Raw genomic sequence first — 16,416 nt, 5'->3', positions numbered from 1 at the left:
CCTTTTACAGATGTGACAACCGAGGTTCTGAGGAGTGTTCACTCGCCCGGGTCGAGCATGAGGCTTTGAAGAAGTTTGGACCCAGCCCTGCACTTTCCCTTCTGTATTAACAATGCACGCAGGATGCCGGCGACTTCAGGGGGGACCACTGGCCTCCCTTTTGGCCCTCCTTGCCCCAACGTCTCTCTCTCTCCATCAAAACACAGAAGGGTCCTCAGCATGGCAAGGCTTCACCACGGCATCCGTGAGGGTATTGGCTGTGTTATCAGAGGGCAGATCACTCCCTGACGTGCTGCCCAGGAGAACGCAGATGCCCCAGGAGCCCAGGGCTTTGGAGAAGGTCAGCCAGGCAGCCCCAGAACGATGTGGGAAGAACTGGAGCTCCTCCCCAAGGTTTCGGGAGTCCTTCCTCACCCGCCACCCACTGCCTTCTCCTGCTGTCCGTCACGTGCCTGTCGGGCCACAGGAGAGATCTGCGGAAACGTGGCTGTTCTTGATACTAAAGGTTTGCGGTGACTTTCTGAAATTTATAGACTTTGAACAGGGAGTTATTCTGCATTTGCCCTAGTTAGTACTGTGCCACAAGTTAGGGATCCCCTGTGTACCCCCTTCACCCAAAAGAGTAATCCCAAGAACTAGAGTCCTCAGGGAATGAGAAAGATTCATCACCCCCTTCTCAAACCACTGGGTCCCTGGACCCTGTGGTCTGAGTGGACCCCGTGCATCTGGGATGAGGCCTGCCCTCAGGGGCTCCTGGTGCAGCCCACAGCCAGGGCTGGCAGGACCACGGGGCAGCGCAGCGTAGCCCATCTGGGGAGGACAGGTGAGGAGGAAGAAAAGCCAAGGGAGCTGGGTCTGGGACGGGGACCCCGTGGAACCTCTCACACGTGCGCCTGGCCAGGCGCTGCTCAACAGCGCCCCTCGGGATTTGGGCAGCTGGGGCTGCCTCCCTTGGGGACTGCTCTGGGGCTCTGCACCCACAGCCCGGGGTAGCGCGTGCCCGCCCCATCTCCACGTCGCTGCACTCCTTCCGCTCCACAGGCCGCGCCCCGGCTCGGCGCCCTGAGCGGCGGAAGGGGGCAACGTGGCGGGCCGCGCCGCGGACTCGATCTCCCCTTCTCCGGGACCAGGCCCGCCTCGTGAGTCCCTGTGGTCAGGCCACCGCGAGAGGCTCTCCGCCAGGGCCTCGGCGCCCCTCGGGACCCGCGCCCAGCGGCTCCCGCTGGCACACCCGGGAGCAGCGCGCGTAGCCCTGGCCCGTCCGCGCGCGCTGGGGCGGTCTCTCCGGGCCCGCGGGGGGCGGGGCGAACAAGCACGCCCCTCCCCGGTCCGCCCCGCCCACCCCGCCGGCGCCCCCCGCCCGCCCCGCCCCGCCCACGTCATGCAGCCTCCCCTCCCGCGCCTGCGCGGCCGCGCGCCTGGCCCGCTCCAGACGCCGCGCATCCTCTGCCCGCGCCCGGCGCCCCGCGCCCAGCTCAGCGCCCGGCTCCGCGACCCGCTCCTCACCCGGCCCGGCGCCCCGCTCCCCTCGCCGCGGGCGGCGCGGCCATGAGGCTGCGGGGACGCGATCCCCGAGCCGCCCCCGCCTGCAGCGCGGGGGCCGGCGACGCGCGGCGGCTGGCGCCCCCGGGGCGGAACCCTTTCGTGCACGAGCTACGACTCAGCGCCCTGCAGAAGGCCCAGGTGGGTGTCCGTCGTGTGCCCAGCCCGCCCCGGGCCCGGGGCCGCGCCGAGGGTCGGGGATGCGCGGCCGGAGGGGGCTGGGAAGGGGACCTTGGGCGCGGCCCAGCCCCGCGGCGCCCCGGGGCCCGCGATCGCCACACTTCCCTGCGACCCGCAGCCTGCATCCCCCGCCGTCCTCACCCCATCCCCGGTTCCCGTCACCCTGGTTCCCACCGCCAGTGCCCTGAACCTGGCTCCGCATCCCCTTTCCCCAGGTCCCCGCTCCCGGCTCCATCCCCCTCTCCTTGATCCCTGGACCCCGCAGCCCTTTGCCCTGGCCTCTGCACCCCAATGTCGTACCCGCACCCCGGTCGGTCGGCGCCGCGCGCTCTCCTGGTCCCGGCGTCCACTGCCGCCGCGTGCAGGCCCCGCGCGGTACCGGAGCGGCTCCCCCTGGATGTGACTTCGTCACTTGATGCGCTTCGTGTGGGGGGACCTCTTTGGTCACTTGAGTCAGTGCCGGCGGCAGTGGGGTGCGGGCTGTGGGCTCCCTGGAGCTGCCGGCAGGACGGTTCTGCGTCTGCGGGTTTCCACGTTGTTTCTGGGGGACTCCCTTGGGGGTTAGTCTGCGGCCAGAGTCGGTCGCGGCCAGCCTGGTGCAGCCTGGGGTACAGCGCGCAGGCAGCCTGCTTCTGGCTCGTTTTATCTGCGGGGTGGTCTGGTCCTGGCTGAGGGACGGCGGCTGCAGGAGGCAGGGCGGCCCCTACACTTGTCCCCTGCCTTCACGTGGCTCCCGACCTGGAGGGGTACTTCTCTGACCTGCTGGGATCTCTGAGCTGACCGTGAGCTGTGTCCGCATTTCTGGAGGATTGCTCACAGGAGGGCCTTTCTTTGACTCCAAAACTATGCATAGAAGCAGGGAAGTTTCAGGTCTTCAGGGGTTGTCTAGCCAGTGGGGCGTACACCTCCAGCAACACTTTCTGTGGGAAGATCGGAGTTTTTTAAATGTGTAAAATAACTCATCTGAAATCATATTAAAGTGAAAAGTTCTTGAAGTCAGTCTAAAACTGTCATTTCCCCCGATGCCTGCCTCTTCTCTAACAGCCCCCTTGGTGGGTCCGATGGTTGCCAGTGGGGAGAAACGGGCAGAAGACTGGTGGGGGGCGGAGAACGGAGAGTGGCAGCCCCCCTGGAGACACGAAAGGACAGGGCCGTCCCACCCCGCCCGCCATGTGGTCCCCGGTGCCTCCCCCCTCGTCCTCATCGGCTCACACGCCCCCTTGTCTCCCCCAGGTGGGGCTCACAGTGGCTTCCTCTGAGCTCCTGAGTGAGCCCCCGTCGCTGTCACACCCCCGCCCCCTGCTTCCAGGGTCTTCCTCCCGCTGCTGAGAGCCCTCGGGAGGGGGCTCCCTGGGATGGAGCCCTGAAGCCTTCGGGCGGTTTCCGGCGCCCCCCAGGCCTGTCACCCTTGCTCCTGCTGCTGCAGAGCTGGCCCCTTTCCGCTCCTAACCCCTCTCTCCCGGCCCCTCTGCTCCTCCCTCAGGTCTGGGGTGAACTGTCTCCACCAGCAGGAAGCCCCCTGCGCCCTGGAGGGCCTCCTCCGTGTCCCTGTCACACTGGCAGCCCCCGTTGCTGCGGGCGCACGGGGCGGGGGGTCAGGTCTGTCCTGCCCGGGACCGTGCTCACTGCCCCAGGGGATGGAGGAGCCGCACGCAGAGCCAGCTGGCTGTTGAGGGAATGAACGGGCGAAGGGACAGATGTCAGAGCAGAGTCTGAAACCCTGACCCCCTTCAGGTGGGGGCCACAGGGTTGGGAATTGGAGGATCCCAGCTGTGGGCTGTTGTCTCAGCATCTGGATGAGTTCAGAAGAAGAATAGGTGTGTGGGAAAAAAAGAACAGGTGGGTGGCATGTTTTCACCTGCCTCCAAGGGAGGGATACTTTGTTTGTACCTTGTTGCAGTGTTTCAGAGGCCGGGTCAGAATAATCTTGGTGTATTTGTAACAAAGCCCTGTTTCTGCCCAGGGGTCTGAGGCCCCAGGTGTAGTCTGTACTCTCCAGTTTCCAAGTCCAGCTCTGCAGAGGCATTTCGCTTTTTACCAGCAACGTTCTGCAAAACTGTCCCCCTTTACCATACTTTGTTACAGTAAAGTTTGAGCAGAGTGGACTTGGCCTATGCAAGCAAAGAAAGCCCACCTCCCGATGTCAGTACATAAACGGATCCTGCAGTGTCCGAGACAGCCGGGGCCGCTCAGAGCTCACCTGAATTCTGAGTTGAGATAGAACAGTAAGCGTGCCTATATTTACCTGCTGGCCTTTGCTGTAGGGGAGGGGCTGCTGCGTGCCTGGGGATTAATGCCCAGTTGGCCCATCTGTCATTTAACTGCAGCTTTAGTGAGGAGCTTAAGCATCTCTTTGGACAGAAAACAACATGTTAAGACCTGAAAAACCATGAAGAGTGGAATATCACATCATCACCCTGTGATTCGGAGTCAGGCGGTGGGTCAGCGTCACCGGGTGTTTGTGTACTTCCCGCTGGAAGCCGCGGGTGTGAGCACATCCCCTCCAGCTCTGGTGCTTCCCCATTTCTGAACCCCCTGAACCAGTGTCACCGAGAGTTTACTTCCTGGAGAGCAGCCTGGTTTCCCAAACACCTTGGAACTGAGCCCTCGGAGGGAGAGGCCCTGTGTGCACCCCTCCCCCGGTCCGGTCCTCAGAGAGGATCACAGGAGAGTGACTCCAGGGACAGACCTGTTGGGCAGCCTGCGTGGAGTCCAATCACCCAGAAGCGGGTGATCTTTTTCTCCAAGTTCTGATCCAAATGCCCGAGTCTGGGGCTCGGTCCGGATGCCGAGCTAGGGGCAGCCGCTCTGGGGCAGGGAGCCCGCGCCCCGCACACGCCCCAGCCACTCAGGGGAAGGCCCCACATGTACGCACACCAGGCCCACCTGCACGCCCTCATGACCCGCAAGTCTGCGTGCTCCACGCAGGAGACTCCACAGTGAGCAGCTCTTCATCCAGCCCCTCCCACAGCCCCAGCGCTGTGCCTGGTGGCGGGGTGGGGGGGTCGGTGGTGGGGGGACGGATGAAGGGGGAGGTGGCCCGGCCTAAAGCCAGTGCTCTTGAAGGTCTGGCGATCATAGAAACTGGGAACGGGAGACGGAGGCCCTCCAGGAGAGCATGTGTCCTGTGGAAGGGGCAGGCTGTGTCCCTAGGGATCTGGGAGGCCAAGGCCCAGAGGCCCCTTCTGAGGACTACTGAGGACCCGGCAGCACGGCCCTGGAAGGCAGGCGGGTGGAGGGTCGGGGGCCGTGTCCTCATGTCCAGGTGAGGAAGCCGAGGCCCAGGTCCTGTGCTGTCCCCGGACTCCGGGCAGCGCGGGCTGGCTCAGGGCAGATGTCTGACCCGCCGCTTCTCTCACAGCTCACCGGGAGCCTCCTGTACTCGGCTCCTACTTTTCTGGAAGGATGCACGTGTGAAACTCCGCGGTGGTTAACGTGGAGGAGTGAGACGGGGGATTCAAGGGTGCGGGATCCGTCTTCTCATTCGTTGCGTTCTTCTGCCCTGAAGTGGGACACACACACACGCACGTGCACACAGTTTCCTCTTACACTCGCTTTCATTTCTTAGTGCTGAGCAAAGCACAGTCTTATTTCTCATTTTCCCAAAGCAGGATTTTGTCCCTGAGAGTGGGCCCGGCCCGCGCCGGCCCCGCAGGCCCGGGGACTGTCTGAGGAGGTGACCTTGGGCTCCTGTACCCAGCGAGTCTCAGCACGGCCTCCAGGAGCCTCTGTCACGAAGCCGGGCCCTGCCCACCTGCCCCCGGGCTGTCACCACACAGCCAGGACAAAGGCCACCATCCCCGGCGGGCGGGGCCCCAGCCCACTTCTCGCGGGATCGCTGCAGGTTAGCACTGGTGTTTCCGTGTCCCGTAAACCTTTAGTCTTGCTGTGAGTTATTCTGAAATGAGCGCAGAGGAAAGCGTGTGTTTGGAAATACCCTGTGGAAATGCGGTAGCGGGTTTGTTCTCAAGCCCAAGTCACCGCTCGGCCGTCAGTGCGAGGTTTGCAGTAATTTGCTCATTCACACGTTCCTTGGTGTTTTGACCACGTTCCAGCCTTGTGGGCCGGGCTGGAACCGTGGCTGAACACCCTTCGTCACTGCGCACACGGCTGCCGGCCTCCGGGCCCCCCTTGGGCCCAGCATCCTCGGTGGCGCTCCGCAGGGGTCCTGGATGGGGGCCGAGCCGAGGCGCCTGGGACTGCAGCCTGTGTACCCCTGACTCGTGTTTCCATGTTAGACCCAGAGGAGTGAGTTATTTTCCCTAAAAAGTTAGTTGCCACCTAAGAGCTCTTTACACTACATCGTTCACGCTTTTAGCCTTTCAGTCCCTGGAGCTGGGCCTCACCTTGCAGGGTCGTGCTCGGGGTCCTGAGGTCCGGCTGGGGAGGACGGGCCACCCGGCGGGCCCTGCTACTCCTTGCCACCCGAGGAGCCCGGGAGCACAGAGCGACCTCAGTGCCCGAGACAGCGGGGATGCCGCTGGGCTGGACCAGGCACTGAACGCCCGCCCAAGGCGGGGGCCTGTTTGCTAGCCCTGGAGGGGTAACAGCTGTCCCACGTACAGAGCGAGCGACAGAACCTTCTTTCGGTAGCAGTAGATATTTCTGACCAAGAGGGCAGAGCCAGTGGCCGCTTTTGTTTGTGGGCCTCATAATCTGCACATCCTCACTGGGTCTCGGCAGCTGGAGCCCTGGTCCCCCACCCTGGCTCCCTTCCTGCGGCTGGTTGCTGGCCTGCGACCACCCGGCACGAAGGGGCTGATGTGGGATGTGGAGCCCCTCCTCCCTCCCCCCAGAGTAGCCGGGGCCACTCTGCTTCCAGCCTCCCCGCAGTGCAGTGGTCTCCCGCAGGGCAGTGGTCTCCCCGCAGTGCAGTGGTCTCCCCACAGTGCAGTGGTCTCCCGCAGTGCAGTGGTCTCCCGCAGTGCAGTGGTCTCTCCTGCAGTGCAGTGGTCTCCCGCAGTGCAGTGGTCTCCCGCAGTGCAGTGGTCTCCCCGCAGTGCAGTGGTCTCCCACAGTGCAGTGGTCTCCCGCAGGGCAGTGGTCTCCCCGCAGGGCAGTGGTCTCCCCGCAGGGCAGTGGTCTCCCGCAATGCAGTGGTCTCTCCCGCAGTGCAGTGGTCTCCCGCAGTGCAGTGGTCTCCCCGCAGTGCGGTGGCCTCCACGCAGTGCGGTGGTCTCCCGCAGTGCAGTGGCCTCCGTGCAGTGCAGTGGTCTCCCGCAGTGCAGTGGTCTCCCCGCAGTGCGGTGGCCTCCACGCAGTGCAGTGGTCTCCCGCAGTGCAGTGGCCTCCCGCAGTGCAGTGGCCTCCGTGCAGTGCAGTGGTCTCCCGCAGGGCAGTGGTCTCCCCGCAGGGCAGTGGTCTCCCCGCAGTGCAGTGGTCTCCCCGCAGTGCGCTGGCCTCCACGCAGTGCAGTGGTCTCCCGCAGTGCAGTGGTCTCCCGCAGTGCAGTGGCCTCCGTGCAGTGCAGTGGTCTCCCGCAGTGCAGTGGTCTCCCCGCAGGGCAGTGGTCTCCCCACAGTGCAGTGGTCGCTCCCGCAGTGCAGTGGTCTCCCGCAGTGCAGTGGCCTCCGCACAGTGCAGTGGTCTCCCGCAGTGCAATGGTCTCCCGGCTGCCTGCTCTGGCCCCGCCCTCTCCTTCCATCACTGCCTCACCTGTACCTGGTCCTCAGGAGCTGTCCGACCGGTCACCTCCCCGCTTCCCCAGGCTGCTCAGAGGAGTGACTGCCTGGCTGGGGGACGGGCTGCCCCAGGCTCCTCCCCCCTCCTGCTACCCTGAGCAGCCCCAGGGCCCAGTGCCGGGACCAGCCCAGCCCATGACGATGGAACTGGCGGGCCAGGGGCTACCTGCAACCAGGGCGGGGGGGGGTGGGCAGAGCTGGGGTGTTCTGGGGGGCTGCCTGCTGCTGGGGGAGGTACAGAACGTACCCATGGGTCGCCTTGCAGCTAGAGGGGCCATCCCAGAGCTGGGATTAGAGACAGGATGTGGTTGGGGGGAACCCCTTGCAGTTGGGGGTAGGGCCAGGATGTTCCCTGGGGCTCCCCACAGCCACAGGCCTGGAGGCAGAATTTTGGTGAGGGGCCTCCAGCCGTCGGGCTGGAGTTGAGCTGGGATGTCCTGGGGGTGCTCTCGGTACCTGAGGGTGGGGTGAGTAGGAGGTGCCCAGCTGGGGGGCTGCCTGCAGCTGGGAGCCCCAGAGGGCCCGAGGCTGCTGGAGAGGCTCCCACAGCAGGGGGACCAGGACACTCTGGCCAGGGCCCCGCCACTTCCTGCAGGTATTTGCTGAACAGGTGGAAGCAGCGGGAAATGCTGCAGGTCTGGAATTTCGAGATTCTCTTCTTCAAACCCTGCAGTAAGGGCCCTGGAGATAAGGGATTTCCTTGAGCCACAAGCCAGGGTGGGTCTGACGTCTGGGCGGCTCTGAGCTGAGTGAGCAGGGGCCAGCGAGGAGCCTCTCAGGCCCGTTCTGTGCGGTGGGCGAGGGGTGGGGGTGGGGGGGCGGGTCCTTTGTCATCGGGGTTCTCACAGCTTCCTCCATCCCTGCCTTGGGGACCACCCCAGGCCCCCCTTCCCGTGTGTCCTGCCCCTGTTGGCCACCCACCAGGCGTGGTAGGATGCTCCTGGCTTCAGACAGTGCAAACATGAGAAGGGGTGCAGGTAGGAGCCGGCCGCGAGAGCCCCGAGGGCAGGACCGCCGTGTCCTGCGACACAGCCAGGGGTTCATAGCCACCTGCGGTGAGCCAGCCAGTCGGCAGACGTTACCTCTGGGCCCTGGCACTCACTCGGGTGGCACCCTTCGGCCCAGTGTGTTGTTTGTGGACACAGAGGTGCCCCGCCTCAGCTGCCCCCCCTCCCCCCTCCCGTGTTTCTCAGCCCCTCGGGGAGACATTCTCGAGGACCAGGCTGCTGGTAGTGCTGGTGGGGTGGGCCCTGCACCCCGGGGCCTGAGCCTCGGCACCTTTGTGTGGGACTTGCAGCCCCCTGGGTCCGCTTCTGCCAGTGGGGAGCTCGGAGCCTTGGAAGCTCCCTTTCTGCAGACACAGAATTACCGGGTGTCCTAACCCCACAGGAGAGATGCCTGGGGAAGGAGGTCAGGTGTCGCCGAGTTCCTGAACCAGCACTTGCTTTGGGATCTGAGCCTCGTGCTGGTGGAGCGTCCGGCCCAGAAGGCTTACACCTTCCAGCCTTTCTGCTGCTGCCCATCCGTCCTTCCCACAGAAGGGCTCCAGCCTGGGGTTTGCTTTACTGTGAATTTCACAGCTGGAGACCGCAGATCGCAATCACGGGGACCCCGGGACAGAGCTCTGGTCTCCAGCAGAGCGGTCCTGAAAACCCGGAGAAGATGAGATTTGGTACAAAACTTGGGTGCGTCGGAGGAGGAATGAGGAGGGCCAGGGAGGGTGTGGGCAAGACCCAGAGGCCAGCCCGGCGGGCGCCGGCGGCCAGAAGCAGGGGCGGGGCACCGGTTGTGGGCGCCCCCCACGTGTCCGCCCTGCCCCTCCAGGCCCAGCCTCCCCTCCCACACGTGGGAGGCTCTCCCCCTGCACTTCCTTCCGGCCTTGCTCAAATCCCACCAGTTATTATCCTAGGGGCCTTTCTCAACTGCCCTGGAGACCCGGAGTCCACGTGGCAGGCGGCTCCCGGTGTCCCAAGCGTCCACTGCCCTGGCCTCCCGGGTGGGCTCCTCTGCCATCTGCTGGAATGTACTGAGGCCTCCAGCCTGGCCTGAGTGCCCTGCCCGGCCTCCTTCAGGTCCCCGGGGCTGCGATCTCTGCTGCACTGCCCCCGAGGCCCCCGAACTGCCCCTCCGTGCTGACCGCTGACCCTGGGGCTGCCTTCCCACCTCCTTTGCCTGTGGACCATGGGCCCCACCACCCCCGGCATGCCCCGGCCCCGTGAAAGGCCAGTGTGAGTGCCGCGGCCAGACGCAGGCCGAGCCCGGCAGGATCAGCTGATGCGAAGACTTCGACCCGCCCCCTGGAGCCCTCGGACCCCGGCTGGGAGGAGGAAGGGCCAGTGTGTGGTTCTCCTTGCCGCCTGGGCTGCAGGGCGTCACGCTTAGGGTTCCCTCCGACCAAGTGGGTCTGGTCGCTCAAAGAGCTGCACAGGTGTTCACTGCGGCCTCACAAGATCACCCTGTCAGCTGTGGTTGAAAACGGTGAATATGGTCACCTAGGAAAATCGCTCTGCGTCGGACCGCGCGACGGATTTGTAAACCCGGTGAACTACCGAAAGACACTCATTTTGCAGGAGGTTCCGGATGAGGCAACATGCGCTAACACTTGAGTTGAAAGCTCTTGAATAGAGACCACTGGGATGGTGCGGAAGTTGGGCCTGCTTGAGAGTTTGAAAGAAAAAAATAGCTCTTTAGAAAAGCTATATTTAATTTTAGATTTGAGTGGGAGAGCTAGGAAGAAATAGCTTCTATACACAGTAAGCATGGGCTCTGGAAGGAGAGTTTTCCCGAGTGGAGGCACCGGTTATCCTAATAGACACACAGGTAGATGGAGGACCTCAGAGGTCAGTCAGTGGAGGCCTGAGGTCAAGAAGACAGTCACACCTTAGCAAGAAAAAGACAGATGAGTCCAGTGTGAATTTGGGCACAGGATTTATGCAAGTGGGCAAACCCCCAAAAGAAGCCCAGGTACCCAGTAAACATAAAGTGCTGCATAAGCACAGGACAGGACCTGGGCCCCTGGGCCCCCCTCGCTGGTGACCCCTCGGAGCTCTGGCCACACCTAGTGTTTCACCTGATGGTAAAGAGAAGCCTCTTCTGGAGAGCAGCTGTGTGTGTGACGAGGTCCAGGGAACAGCCACGTTTCAGAACGCCAGCCTTTTCTGTTTCGCTTTTGCTTTCAAGTATTTTAACTATTCGAATTAGTTGGGAAAAGGACTGCTGATCTCCTATTTGAAGGCGGTGTATGATTTGGACCGGAAGGCATTTTATATTAAGGAAGGTGTTTTGCTGATGGGGGTGAGCGGAGGGGATGCGCTTCCAGGTTGATTTGCTCGCTTTGCATCTCAGGCATCGGGTCCGGAGCTGGTACTTCTCCTTCCCAGCTGTGACCTCCAAGGGCCTGTGGCTTCACTGTGCCGGCTTGTAAGACTCCGTGGCAATAACTGTGCATTTCCTAAGAAACATAAGTAAAGTTAGATGTGGCTTTTTCTCCCTCGCCGCTGCGTCCAGCAGGTGGAGGGTTCCCTCAAGGTTCTGCCGGCTTCCTCCCGAGCGAGGCTGGGGTGCGGCCACCGGCTGCCCAGGGCGTCAGGTGTCACCTTGGCAGTTTAGCATCTTCTGTCTACTCTAAAGTGGGATTCTCAAAAACAGCTGGCTTTATAGTTTGTTTGTTTGTTTGTTTTAATGCATGTAAGTAACAGCAAAGCAAAGATTGATTCCCTAGGTGAGGCCTTCCTGTGTTTCTCCCACGTGCCTTGGAGATCTTTCTGCAGAATCTGCGAGGCTCATTTCTTACTTGCTCCACGTGGAAGAGCTTGGAGGTGACCAGGGCCAGGCTCCCAGGAGAGCACAAGACCAGCCCCAGACGCACTGCTCCCTCCCCTTCCACCCCAGCTGTGCTTGTCTGCAGGGGTGAGCTCTGTGCCCCACCGGGACTGCAGCTGACCTGTCTCGGGAGGCTCCTCCGGGTCAGGTCCAGGGCGCCTGTCTGACTCCCTCACTCCTCACCCTCTGGCCCTCGTCTGTGGCCGAGGGGTGAGAGGGTGCTGGACCTGGCCCTGCAGCTTGGGGAAGGACCCCCTGGGCAGGGAGGTGCAGGGAGATGGAGGAAGGAGGCCAGTGTGTCCGGCAGCGCCCGTGAGGGAGCCTGGGGTCAAAGGGTTACTCTGCAGCCGTGCAGAACTCTGAGCCCCGATCTGTTTTGGAGGCGGAGCCAGGAGGAGTTGGTAAGAAAGAGAGGTGGCGAGTGTGACTCCCAAGTGTGTGTCCAGGAACAGGCGGGTGGGCAGGGCCAGCTTGGGTGTCCCTTTGGGGGTTGTTGCCAGCTCTCCCGGGACGTCAGTGTAGGGGCCTCGTCCGCATCAGGCCAGGGTCCGAGAATGTGAGGGTGCTCACGGGAGGGAGGGGGTCCCAGGCCTGGGCTCCCCCCGCCCCCTCCGCCGCCAGGGCAGCCCCTTCTGGTCCAGGCTGCTCCTCGAAACTTGGCTTTGCTCCCACCGGCGGCTGACGTTGGGAAGCCGCCCCGCCTCCTGGCCCGGCCTCAGTTTCCCCGCCCGTCTGAGCCCATGCACTGTGGGTGCGTTCTTTCTCTGGGGGGTGGCCTGCACCCTGCCTTCCCTGGAAGGATGATCGCTGACGCCCCCTCTGGCGGCCTGCCTGCGTCCCGCACTGGGTGCCCACACTGTTTGGGAGGGTGAACTGAGTTGCGGGGAGTTGACGGTCGTGTTCCTGGCGCTGCTTCCTTGCACGCTGTGAGCTGGTGAGCCGTCCCCGTGGCTCGCTGCGCCCGTGCCGGGTTCTCTGGCTGGGAGCCGTGTGGGCTCTCCTGGCCTCTGGCGCTTCCTGTGGCCACCAGTCAGCCCAGCGCCTGCGTCCTGGGCTCCCATCCTCGTCGGTTTGGGGAGCCCACAGGGCAGGGCACCCTGGATGCTGGCTGCGTGCGCCCCAGGCCCCTGTGCTGGCAGTGCCTGTGGCGCCCCCGTTAAGCCAGGCTTCACCTACCCCTCAACGCCACCACCGTGAGTGACTGGCCTATTTTCTGTGTGCTCACCGAGGTCCGCCATCCTTGAAAACACTTCATTCCAGGTTGTGAAGTCATCTAATTGGCTTGCACGGGTCTGTCCCGTCTTGTTTCGTGCCTTTTTTACCGACTGTCGCCCTGGGATGTGTCGGCTGTGTCCCGTGTAATTCATCGCTCCTCCCCTGGCTGGCCCCTGGTGTCTGTCACAGGGGTGACCTTCAGCACACCTGTCCCCCGGTGGCGCCCTGGGTGGCATCCAGCTCCACGGCTACCAGCAGCACGCCCATGGGAGCAGCCCCTGGGGAGCGGGGCCCGCCAGCTGGCCCAGTGTCCACACACAGCTCCCCACCCCTGACCCCGAGTTCTCAACTGCAGCAGAGGCTCCAGCACCGTCCTCACGGCCTGGGGACCAACTCTGAGCTGTGGTTATTCCCAGAAACTCAGGAGCACGTGGACTCCAGCAGAACCAGTGGGCCCTGGGCTCTGCACTCAGTGGCCTTGTGGGCAGTGGTGCAGAGCTCTTGGCCACATGACGTCAGGAGCCAACACGTCTGATGGTCCACATCTGTTCTCTCAGTTCATGGATCTTACCCACTGCCCGAGGATGGTTTGTGGTGACTGTGGTAAATCGAGCACCCAGCGCACGAGGGCAAAGTCTATTCCTTTTTCTCTTTTCTTAAGTCCTGCTAGGATTTTTTTAAAATTTATTTTATTTATAGATTTTTGGCTGTGTTGGGTCTTCGTTGCTGCGTGCAGGCTTTCTCTAGCTGCGGCGAGCCGGGGCTACTCTTCGTTGTGGTGCGCGGGCTTCTCATTGCGGTGGCTTCTCTTGTTGCGGAGCATGGTCTCTAGGTGCTCAGGCTTCAGTAGTTGTGGCACATGGGCTCAGTAGTTGTGGCACATGGGCTCAGTAGTTGTGGCGGACGGGCTTAGTCGCTCCGTGGCATGTGGGATCTTCCCGGACCAGGGCTCAAACCCGTGTCCCCTGCATTGGCAGGCGGATTCTTAACCACTGCGCCCCCAGGGAAATCCCCTTTCTATTTCCATCAGCATGATTTTCAGGAACTTTCTGAGAAGAGAGATGATGGCTGAGGATGTGGGCTCAGCGCCGGGTTTGTGTGGCCAGCTGGCTGTGTGTGTGCTGGCTTATTACATCTCCTTTCATCATAGGAGGGAGTGCATTTCCCTCCAGCCTCCTGGTGAATGCGGTTCCTTTGGAATGGCGGGATTTCTTCCCAGGATGAAAGCACTGGCATCGGAAGGCGGCTTTGGAGAGTCTTCCTGGGCCTGCCGGTCAGCGTGCTGACGGTCCCGACGTGCTGGCACCCGGCATCTGGAGCGTCTGCTCTGCCTGTAACGCGGCCGCTGTGTTCTCCAAGCTGCTGACACCGATTCCCTAGTGCTGTCCTGGCCGCACGTGTCGCGTCAGGGTCTCGCACGGCTGACCGGGGTCCCTCAGCAGGCGTGTGCTCGAGGGCACAGGCATCGCAGCCCCCTGGGGCCTGTCCTCCCTGGGCGAGGGCCTGGGTCTCTCTAGAGATCTTGTCTCTTAAGTAACGCGTTATGTTTCCTCGTTGGTTGTGAAACATAAGGCACTTGGACCGACTTGCACGTGGGTGATGCCAACGGCCTTGGTGGCCTTGGCAGGGAGGAGGGGTGATTGCCGGGCTGGTCTGAGCCGGGCTTTGGAACCTCAGGTGCTGCACCTGGATAGTTCTGGACCGGTGGATTCGATGAATTCAGTGGGAACTGGAGACTGTTCACATCCAAAGCGAAATTGTCACTTTCACAGTCCTTATCACAGGAAGTGTCAAACTACAGCAAATGTTCTTGCTTAGGGCGGCGGCAAAGCGCCCCAGAGGGGCCGGCTCAAGCCACGGGAATTCATTCCTCCCGTTCTCAGGGCTGGAAGCTGAGATCCCGTGTCACAGGGCTGGCTCCTCCTGAGGCCTCTCTCCCTGACGTGTAGACGGCCGTCTTCTCCGTGTCCTCCTGTGGTCCTCCCTCCATGCATGTCTGTGTCCTGATCTCCTCTTCTTATGAGGACCCCGGTCACATGGGATTAGGGCCCACCTTAGTGACCTCATGTACCTTAATCACTTCCTTAAAGGACGGACCTCCAAAGACAGTCACATTTTGAGGTGCTGGGGGTTCGGACTCCAATACATGAATTTGGGGACACAGTTCAGCCCCTGACACCAAAGCAGAGGAAACGCAACGAGCCGCCCCCTCTCCCCACCTCAGCAGTCCCCCCTTACGGCCCCTCTGGGCCCACTGACACCCCCTCTTCCCCCACCAGTGATTTGCAAGCAGAGCCCAGACTCCGTCCTTTCACCAGTAGCAATCCCGTGGGTATCTGCCACTCGAGGACAAAGCCGCTGGCAGCCGCTGTGCAGGCCACTGTCACCCCGGCTCCGGGGCGGGGCGGGTTCTTGGCTACAGCCGCGCCACCCCCCACCCCCCACCCCCACGACACACACTCTGATCAGAGGGTCCCCGTCCAGCCTGTCGTCTTGGTTTTCTTCCTACAGTGTATTGGTGCATCTGTGTCTCCTGGCCTTCCTTTTGCCGACTGCTTGCTGGTCGTCCGTGTCTTCTGGAAGCTGGTGGCTTGACCCACAACTAGAGAGATCCCATTCCTGTCGGGCACGCCCAGCCCCGCCCACCTGCTGGTCTGCTTCCGGGCAGGACCCTCTGTCACACACACGTGCCTGGATGGTGGGTTCTGGACGCCTGTGCGAGCCCTTCGTGGACGCCCCCACGGACACGCCCCCTCCACCCCTTGGCCGTCCCGAGGGACAGTCTCACGGGACAGGCAGCGCGAAGCTTGACATTGCCCCTAGGCCAGTGTCACGATCGGGAGATGGTTTCGTAGGGTCGTCCAAAGGCAACCAGGGAGGCTGGGGCGCGTGTGTGAGCGTGTATAAGCAGAGGTGTGGGTGAGGGTGTGCGTGGACGTGAGCGTGTGCCCTGAGGCGTGCGGGCGTGAGGCTCCCATCACGCGTGGCTCTTCCTGTGTGCGTTCCAGTGCACCGTGTGCTTGGGGCCCTGGGTCCTTTGGGCAGGAAGCGGTGCCCTGGGCCCGGATGGATCACCGCCTGGACCCGCTCTGCTAGGGGCTCGTGCTGAAGTGTGCGGGGCGAGAGTGGGCAGTGCACCTTCAGGTCTGGGTTGAGCCGGCTGCCCGACGACACGGACGTGCAGAGGACTCGCATGTCTGCGTCTGTGCCTGTTAAGCCCCTTTTCCATGGGACGGTTTCTCGCAGGCAACTTCTAATGGCTTAATCCAAGTAGCTCAGCTGGGCACTCACTGCACGTCACCCTCAAGGGTTGTGTTACAAGCCCTAGTGTGGCCCTCGAGAAGGGTGACCATACAGTTGATCTGGCACTTTTGAGGGTGATGGGCCCCCGGTGACGGCCCAGGGCTGAAGCTGTGGGCAACATCTCAGGAAACCGGTCCCCCCACCCCCCGTGGGCTCCTGAAGGGACCCGCCTCCTCCAAGCAATTTCCACGGCCCCCGCGTGCTTCCTGCCCACCCCGCCCCCCCACCCCGGCGCGTTCCGTTGGTACCTGCCCATCTCGTCTGTGGGAGGCCTGCCTGTTTGCCGAGGGTCGAGGCTGTGTGGTCACTCACACGTCCTTTCCCCACTGGCTGCAAAACTCAGACACCAGGACCGCCTCCCCGAGGCACACAGAGATGCATCCTCTGCGAGGCAAATGTGGTCGCGTCTTGTCCGCGGGGAGTGGCCGGCGAGCCAGCTTGCGGGACGCCGTCCGCTCGTCAACCAGCAATTTGAACCGTGCACTTGCCCCGACTCCAGGGTCACCCCTTCACGCCTCGTCATCACCCCAGTTGGTCCGGACAGACTGGGGTGCTGCCTCCCCGGGGCCTCAGAAGCCGTGGGGAAACTGGGTGCTCTTTCTGGAGCCCTGAGCTCTGTTGTTCTCTTCTGTTACCTGCAGCAGCAGCCGTCCTGGCCATGGAATGTGGCTGC

The 16,416-nt window shown here is 62.8% G+C and overlaps 1 protein-coding gene across 2 annotated transcripts in view; it reads left to right on the top strand.

Annotated features, from left to right (window-relative positions):
• Positions 1-1,457: 1,457 nt before the first annotated feature.
• Positions 1,458-16,416, top strand: part of LPCAT1 (lysophosphatidylcholine acyltransferase 1) — a 41,290-nt gene continuing 26,331 nt past the window's right edge. For both annotated transcript variants that reach the window (XM_079918224.1, XM_079918223.1), the window contains exon 1: positions 1,458-1,683. In XM_079918224.1, the coding sequence (XP_079774350.1) occupies positions 1,549-1,683 (135 nt within the window). In that variant the 5' untranslated portion in view covers positions 1,458-1,548. The remainder of the gene's footprint in view (positions 1,684-16,416) is intronic.

Source organism: Stenella coeruleoalba, assembly GCF_951394435.1.
Source record: "Stenella coeruleoalba genome assembly, chromosome: 3".
Classification (NCBI taxonomy): domain Eukaryota; kingdom Metazoa; phylum Chordata; class Mammalia; order Artiodactyla; family Delphinidae; genus Stenella; species Stenella coeruleoalba.
The sequence above is the reverse complement of the archived record's forward strand: the minus strand, read 5'-3'. Positions and strand labels throughout refer to the sequence as shown.